The following is a 9,231-nucleotide window of genomic DNA, read 5'->3' as shown; positions in this document are numbered from 1 at the left end:
TAGATTAATTTCAAAATTTCAGTGAGATTAACCTAGATTTTAAAAATTAATCTATGCCCACCCCTAATATATATACAGTGGGGAAAATAAGTATTTAGTCAGTCACTAATTGTGCAAGTTCTCCCACTTAAAAAGATGAGAGAGGCCTATAATTGACATCATAGGTAGACCTCAACTATAAGAGACAAAATGTGAAAAAAAATTGAGAAAATAATTTTGTCTGACTTTTAAAGAATTTATTTGCAAATAATGGTGGAAAATAAGTATTTGGGCACCTACAAGCAAGATTTCTGGCTGTCACAGACCTGTAACTTCTTTTTTAAGAGGCTCCTCTTTCCCCCACTCATTACCTGTATTAATGGCACCTGTTTGAAGTCGTTAACAGTATAAAAGACACCTGCCCACAACCTCAAACAGTCACACTCCAAACTCCACTATGGTGAAGACGAAAGAGGTGTCGGAGGACAGAAACCGAATTGTAGACCTGCACCAGGCTGGGAAGACTGAATCTGCAATAGGCAAGCAGCTTGGTGTGAAGAAATCCACTGTGGGAGCAATAATCAGAAAATGGAAGACCTACAAGACCACTACTAATCTCCCTCGATCTGGGGCTCCACCCAAGATCTCAGCCCGTGGGTTCAAAATGATCACAAGAACGGTGAGGAAAAATCCCAGAACCACAAGGGGGGATCTAGTGAATGACCTGCAGAAAGCTGGGACCAATGTTACAAAGGCTACCATCAGCAACACACTACGACGCCAGGGACTCAGATCTTGCAGTGCCAGACGTGTCCCCCTGCTTAAGCCAGTCCATATCCAGGCACATCTGAAGTTTGCTAGAGAGCATTTGGATGTTCCAGAAGAGTATTGGGAGAATGTCATATGGTCAGATGAAACCAAAGTAGAACTATTTGGTAAAAACACAACTCGTCGTGTTTGGAGGACAGTGAATGCTGAGTTGCATCCAAAGAACACCATACCAACTGTCAAGCATGGGGGTGGCAACATCATGCTTTGGGGCTGTTTCTATGCAAAGGGACCAGGACGACTGGTCCGTGTACATGAAAGACTGAATGGGGCCATGTATTGTGAGATTTTGGGTGCAAACTTCCTTCCATCAGCAAGGGCAATGAAGATGAAACGTGGCTGGGTCTTTCAGCATGACAATGATCCCAAGCACACTGCCAGGGCAACAAAGGAGTGGCTTCGTAAGAAACATTTCAAAGTCCTGGAGTGGCCTAGCCAGTCTCCCGATCTCAACCCCATCAAAATCCTTTGGAGGGAGTTAAAAGTCCGTGTTGCCCGCCGACAGCCCCAAAACATCACTGCACTTGAGGAGATCTGCATGGAGGAATGGGCCAACATACCAGCAACATGTAAATGTATTCCTAGTACGATTGACCAAACGTCCTGGGTTTTTTTAAAGTGAGGAAATGTCCTGGTTTATAAATGACCTTCATTGGACCATTAAGACTGATTAAACTTTCGCGAGTGACCGTAGCACGCGACTCCGCACACATTTATACATGACGTGTCACATTATTTACAGTGTTGTTCGCTCTCTGTGGTCGAAGATAAAAGCTTACAAGAAGCGCTGCACATTGCGTCAACTGATGCAAGTTAGGAACTACCGTCCAGAAAGACATGTCGAAGAAAATCCAGCAGCTATATGATGAGGAAAGGGAAGTAAAACGGGTTATTGTGAAGAGCGCCACAAATGTGGCTCTGACTGGGGATCACTGGACCTCTGTTAGCAACAAGAGTTATCTTAGTGTGACAGCTCATATTATAGATGATGAATGGAAGATCCAGTCATTTGCTTTGAGCATGCAGAAGACCACTTCTAGGCACTATGGAGATGTCTGTGGCAGAGGCCTGGGAAATTAAAGAAAAATATACCATCTAAAATGGTATTAAAAAACATCTTCTGATTTACTTCAATTCTTCCAATATCCTGAGCAAAACTCCCAAAATTAAACAACATTTTTGGTCAGAATTTCCAGTGTTCTGAACTGTTTTCTGCACTCATCTATTGGTCTGTGAAGTAGACTGGTGGAAAAATAAACAAGATGTTGAAGTTTATGATTATGTTCATTGATTCATTCATCATTCAAACGTAAATTAATATTTATCATGCTAAATACTGAAATGCGATTAAAATGCGATTAATTTCAATTAATTAATTACAAAGCTTCCGTTTAATTTTTTTTATCGCGTCCCACCCCCAATATATATATATATATATATATACATACACACACATACTTTTTCACATGTCCTGCCTCCCCCCCCGGCTTCACACCCCTGCCTTGTTCTCCGCCCCTCGTTATTGCTTTCTGGTGTGTCTTGTTGGGTTCCTTGTTTGGACAGTGTATTTTAGTCCTGTGTTTGGTCTCTTGTGTTGTCGATTATTGTAAGTATTTGTTATGTTCAAGACTTTTGTAACCATGCCCTTTCCATGTCTTTAATGTTAGCTTTCATGTCCCCTCTGTGTGTTGGGTGTTTTATTATTAAAATCACTTCAACCTGCATTTGCATGCCACCTGCTGGTCTGAGTAGGCCTATAATCTGCACAAAAGACACATCGTCACATACACAATCACATAATCCTGTGTGAGTACATTATTGTTGATGGAAATGATTCTGTGGACTAAAAAAATTGCTCCACTGAGTAGTGAAATGGCTTCTCTGATAGTCTTGCCTTCTAAACAACCAAAAAAATGCAGTTGTGTTTCAGTGTTATTACACTGATTACATATCAGCGCTTGCAAAGTCTCAAAAATCAATCTGGACACAATCTGGATATGCCAAAAATCTGACTTGGGCTGGCAATCTGAACATAGTCCAAGAACATTCCCCTTCCTTCCATGTTTCCTACAGTCAGGAGAGTGAAGTTTTGGGCACTCTGTAATTCAGCATGAATCCTGTATGAGTGTGCTGCTGGTGTTGGTGGAATTAACACTTGTCTAATATAACTTCCCACACTCTGAGCAGTCATACGGCTTCTCACCTGTGTGAACGTGCAGGTGTAGGCGGAGACTAAAACTGTCTAAAATTCTTTCCAATCTCTGAGTAGTGTTATGGCCCAGTGGCGGCTGGTGCAAAAAAAAATTGAGAGGGGCACAAACAAATTAAAAACAAATAAAGCAGTCTTAGTGCCCTTTATTTATTTGAACATGAATTTTACCCTAGCGTTCTTCAAGTGAACGCTTTGTGAAAGGATTTTTTTTGTAAAGGTAAAACTGAATTTTCTCTCATTTTGTAAGAGCTGCTGCTCTAGCCTGATGATATTCAACGTGAGCCAAGTTAACGAACCGCAGCTGACTGACACTACCAACAAGAGTGGGTGTGTCCAACAAGAGTGGGTGTGTCTAGGGCACAGAGAGCAGCGCCCTGTGGAAAATCTGAAACAACCAATTAAACTGCAGCCTCAGATCACCTGCTTGCCAAAGTTTATGCATCTACATGCAATCTCATTAGACCGGCGCCCCACACACAGGAAGTGTGCACAATGTAATCAATTAAATACAATTATGTGTTTACTTTTTTAATAAATTCAAACATGGCTATTAGACACACAGTGTGACTAAATAATTTGCTAATTATCACAATTTATAATGAACTCATTTTAATTTCTGAACAATATTAAGGGGGCGGCAACCCAATGCCCCATATTGGCCAGCTGCCACTGATATGGCCTCTCTTCAATGTGAGAGTTCAGGTGTTGGTGGAGATGGCTCTGTGTACTAAAACTCTTCTCATACTGTAAGCAATGATTCCACTTCTCTCTAGTGTGAATGTGCAGGTGTTTCCAGTCGAATAAAACCTTTCCCACACTCTGAGCATTAATATGGCCTCTCGCCTGTGTGAATGCGATTGTGTCGACGGACAGTTCTCTGTCTAGTAAAAGGCTTCCCACACTCTGAGCAGCAATACAGCTTCTCTCCATTGTGAATAGGATTGTGTCAATGGAAATCACTCCATTTATTAAATCTCCTCCCACACTCTGAGCAGCGATACAGATAACATTTGTGGATTCTCTCAGGTGTGAATGTGCCGGTGTTCATGGAGACCATCTCGTCGAGTAAAACCTTTCCCACACTCTGAGCAGTGTTATGGCTTCTCTCTTGTGTGAATGCGCCAGTGTCTTTTGAGAGTACCATGTCTAGCAAAACTCCTCCCACACTCTGAGCAGCAATACAGCTTCTCTCTCTTGTGAATAAGATTGTGTCCATGGAAATCACTCCATTTATTAAATCTCCTCCCACACTCTGAGCAGCGATACAGCACATTTGTGGATTCTCTCAGGTGTGAATGTGCCGGTGTTCATGGAGACCATGTCGTCGAGTAAAACCTTTCCCACACTCTGAGCAGTGTTATGGCTTCTCTCTTGTGTGAGTGCGCTGGTGTTGGTGGAGATTACTCTTTTGAGTAAACCGCTTCCCACACTCTGAGCACTGATAGGGTTTCTCTCCTGTGTGAGTGCGCTGGTGTTGGTGGAGACTACTCTGTCTAGCAAAACTCCTCCCACACTCTGAGCAGTGATAGGGCTTCTCTCCTGTGTGAATGCGCCAGTGTCTTTGGAGAGTACCATGTCTAGCAAAACTCCTCCCACACTCTGTGCAGTGATATGGCTTCTCTCCTGTGTGAATGCGACGGTGTCGTTGGAAATTACTCCATCTAGTAATATCCTTCCCACACTCTGAGCAGTGATACAGCTTCTCTCCTGTGTGAATGCGCTGGTGTTGGCGGAGATGACTCCGATGATAAAAACTCTTCCCACACTCTGAACAGCAATACGGCTTTTCACCTTTGTGAATGCGCTGAAAAGTTTTGGATAATATTTGTAGATTTTTGAAGCTGCGTTTGGGTACCAGATTCTCATATTTAATTTGTTCTGACTTCAGCAGTCTGACATACTCCTCATGGTGACATGTCCTGATGTGTTTGTGGAGATACATTTGAGTTGTATAGGAATGTGGACACACAGAGCAGGAGAAGACGTGCAGGAGTGCAGAAGAAGATTTGAGTTCTGGAAGAGAAAAAAAAACAAACTTAGTGGCAGCTGCAGCGTTATTACTGGGCCATACATAATAAACACATTAATCATACAGAACATCTTATGAAACAGGAATAATGTAATAAAAAGATGTTTTATGGAGCAGCAGGAAGCCCCGCCTCCTTTAAGCCCTGCCTCCTTTCTCTGTGTTCTTTTTGGGTTCATGCCTGCCACTGGTTGTTGTCAGTGGTGTAGTCCTAAAAAAAATAAGTGGGGGGGTCGGTTTTGGTGTGGCCCCCACTACACCCCTGGTTGTTGTGATGTAATCCTATCCAGCCCAGTCATGCACAGATGCTACATTAGCATCTCAACCAATAGTACTTCTATTCTCAACCAATAGTACTTCCAACCAATAGTACTTCCATTCATTGATAGATATATTAGCCATCATCCAACATAAACTTATAATACCTGTATTGATCCAACTATTTGGTAAGCAATTTAACATCTAAACAAGCCTATTTCCTCCTTAGGGTTATAATAATTATTCTAGGCTAATCTCAGACCTGCTCAATAGTTATGTTTTGGTTAACACAGTGTTTAATTAAACTTGCGTAACTCACCTGGTATAAAATCATTCTTATTATTACGATCATCATGTCCACCACGGATGCAGTCCACCAGTCTCACTGAACACGTCTTTAATGGAGTCTGCAGTGTGTGCTGGTCTCCAACATTACAGTTAGAGCCCAGGGTCTCTGTGGGGTTTGGGTCGATTTTATCCACAGGAAACATATTGGCTTCATCCTGTATCTCCTGCTTTATGCATTGGCTCGTGGTGTTCGAGTCAGTGTCCCGTGTCTCCACAGGGTTTGATTCAGTCTTACACACCACAAATACACAAGACACATCCTGCATCTCCTGCTTTATGTATTGGTACTCAGTGTTACAGTCAAGTTCTAGTGTTTCTGTGGGTTTTGTTTTCATTTCACACACTGGAGACAGACTGGATAAATCCTCCATGTCCTGTGGTGTGCGCTGGACTCCAGCGTTACAGTCAGGTTCCAGTGTCTCCATGGGATTTGATTCGGGTTTACACACTGGATTCTGACTGAGTATATCCTCTGTGTCCTGTGGTGTGTGCTGGTCTCTCTGACCATAGTCTTGTGTTTCTCTTTGGTTTAGTTCAGCTTTACAGACACTGCACAAAGTGGCAACATCCTTCTAGACAAAAGACCACAAAAACATTATAAACTTAAACAGGGCAAACACAGTGTAAATATGGAGTTATTCATACATGAAACAGCAAACATGATTCTGCACCACTTGAAGGCATTTGATTAACACTATACACACATGCGTATGTTTTAAACATGCAAAATACTTTTTTGGTGTAAACAATTTCTTCAATCCAATGACACCTCTTTAGAAAGATTTTCTGTTTGCTGATTCAACTTTCTCTCCAGCAATTCAATCACTTTTCTCAGTTCACAGACTTCAGTTTGTAGGTTTCCAATGTCCTCCATGGAGAGGTCAGTCCCTACTGACTTTGTGTAGGATGTTTCAGAGTCACATAACAGGTGTAACTCCAGTAGAACCTCTCCACCCTCCTCTCCATCCTCACTGCTGTCAGCAGACATCTGCAGTGGTGGAACATGAGAAACTGTTTAATTGAATGAAGGAAAAAAGAACATGCACACAACTACTTGTACAGAACACACTGTTGTGGTTCGATATGTTATTTAAAATGGTGGTTATTCTCAAATAACTGTATAGTAGTTTCCAGTAGGGCCTGGTAGTTTAATAAGTACAGCAAGTGAAGTTATTCTAGCTTTACAGCTGAAGCAGTTACAAAATAAATTGCTTCCTATGGGAGGATGGAGGGATGAATAGAAGGACAGAGATAATAGATGGATGAGTACAGTCAATATAGAATGCATTTTGGTGTTTGGGGTCAGCTACTGACTACTGTCACCAAGTTTGATCACTATAACTTGAAAATTAAGAGTGATAAAATCAATGTAGTGATGTAGAGATGACAAAGAATGAATAACTATAAGAAAATAATGGGCTGTTTAAGACCATATTAGAAAATGTAAGCCCATATTTATCATATATACAGTTGAGTCAGTACAGCATATTTAGTTGTACTATCTATACAGCTGAAGGAGTTATAAAGTCAATAGAGTGATGGGTAAAGGACGAATATCCTATATATATATAGTAATACCACATACAAAACAGGAGCTAGAAGGCAGTGGAAATTAATTAAAGAAAATGCATGGAAAAACGAGGGATGAAAAAAGAAGGAATCAAAGGGAGAGAAGAGTTGTGAAAAGAGGACGAGTAATTTCTATCCATCCTCGGACTACAATAAAACTGTAGACGAAACAGCATTCTATTATTTGCATCGGGAAAATAATACTAAAAAGTGTCGAGTAAAACAAACCGAAAACAGTCATCACAGTTCTACCATTAACAGAAGCGACGGTGGGCAGCAAATATCATATTCACGTAAATGCTTGAAATCAGATCGCAAGGAGGTGAACGAACGCATGCACTGTACACGCTAGGAAATGCCTGTACGAGCGAGTAAACTATTAACGACGAGCGATTACTAACCGCACGGAAAACGTCCTCAAGACACTCAGAGAAACAGCACGACTGAGAAGTCAAAGTAACACCGTTAAACGCACCAGAGCTACTGCGGTGTGTGCGACCAACGTCCAGATTGCGCGGCGGGTCGCGTTGGGTCTTTGTGTAGCGCTTCACACTTAATTCAGCAACCCAGGGTCTTTGGTATTAGAAACGTGCATAAAACCCAACGTGAAAACCACATGCAAAACTCATTTATCCTATAAATTCATACAGGATGTTCATCCATGAGACGAACATATGGCTGAGGTCTATCATTAATGTTAGTTAAACTTCCGTCCCAGTCAGGGTGCAGAGAATTTGTAAAGTTGCTCCGCAAAGTCTTCCGGGTTTATTTGACGCAAGAGGATGTCCGCGAGTTTTCAAAACATGGCTGTGTTCAAAATAGCCTACTACATACTACTGACGTACTGATCGAGCCCCAAATCAGTATGCCGTATGCAGTATGTGACCAAAATGAAAATTTCCAGTACGTGAAACATACCCGGATGACCTACTACTTCTGCAAAATATTCCAGTACGCGAACAGAGCTATCTTCGTGGTGTACTGCATCCCATCATGCAACGCTATGTTCACGTGACCCTGTAGTATGCTTTGCTTTTGTCGCATACTGGAAACTGTACTGCATTTACTACAAGGACCAGTATGCAGTATCCAGTATATACTAAGTCCAGTATGCAGTATCCAGTATGTAGTAGTCCATTTCGACAGTATGAAAATGAATCGGGTGTATGCAGATAAAATTAAATAAATGAATTAAAATAGTTTCTTGGTCAGGATCTTCATTTCATTTTCGAATGAAGAGTAAAAAAATAACATAATAAAAAATAAATAAAAAATACAATAATAAAACAACAATATACCTATTGTGTTTAACTTTTTTCTACATTAAGCAGGTTTTGGCCATTAACGCACTACCATTTCAGCTGTCATTGTGCTGTATAAATCAACTTAAATATTCGATTGTAGGCGACATATGCAGGTAATCTGTACGAGCATATAGCATAACATGGAAATCTTTAATACTGTACTGTGAAAACACCAACAATACCAGATGGCCTTTCTCCAGTCCATTACCTGGTTCAGGTGCCACAAGAGGGCGGAGCTACACGCAGGGCAGGAGAGAGGAGACACGGCGTACACGACCAGGAGGTAGCCAGGAGCCACTTCCACAGGCATTAGGAAGTGTTGGACCTTGTTTGCAGTGTATCGAGCTTTAGCTGTGGTCTGACACAGCTCTGAGTCTCAGGTGCTATGTTCAAAACAGACGACTACATACTGTACACTACATACTGCACTCAGTACTTACTGATACAGAGACCATGAGAGCATGTAGAAGACTGTGATTTATAAGAAACAAAAATAATGTGAAACATTTTCTATCTTTCATCTGAGAGACATCCATTAACTTGATAATCTTAAATACTCATTGGCTATGTGTTTCATATTTATCTGTGTATTTACAGTCTACAGTGTAAAATTTTACTTAACTATCGAAGTTATGATTAGCCACAGGTGAACTGCATACCGTGTTATAACACTTATTCAGTAGAATTTCATTTAAAGGACATCAGTA

The 9,231-nt window shown here is 41.2% G+C and overlaps 1 protein-coding gene across 1 annotated transcript; it reads right to left on the bottom strand.

The window, feature by feature from the left end:
* Positions 1-2,674: 2,674 nt before the first annotated feature.
* LOC143484200 (uncharacterized) lies at positions 2,675-8,079 on the bottom strand. The gene is made up of 3 exons (XM_076982826.1): positions 7,696-8,079; positions 5,623-6,639; positions 2,675-5,032 (listed from the first exon to the last, which is right to left on the bottom strand). Exons 2-3 carry the CDS (start codon positions 6,074-6,076, stop codon positions 4,377-4,379), a joined length of 1,110 nt encoding a protein of 369 aa, XP_076838941.1. The 5' UTR covers positions 6,077-6,639; positions 7,696-8,079; the 3' UTR covers positions 2,675-4,376.
* Positions 8,080-9,231: the final 1,152 nt, after the last annotated feature.

This window comes from Brachyhypopomus gauderio, chromosome 20 (assembly GCF_052324685.1).
Source record: "Brachyhypopomus gauderio isolate BG-103 chromosome 20, BGAUD_0.2, whole genome shotgun sequence".
Lineage (NCBI taxonomy): Eukaryota > Metazoa > Chordata > Actinopteri > Gymnotiformes > Hypopomidae > Brachyhypopomus > Brachyhypopomus gauderio.
Note: the sequence above shows the minus strand (reverse complement) of the source record. Positions and strands in the feature narration are given on the sequence as shown.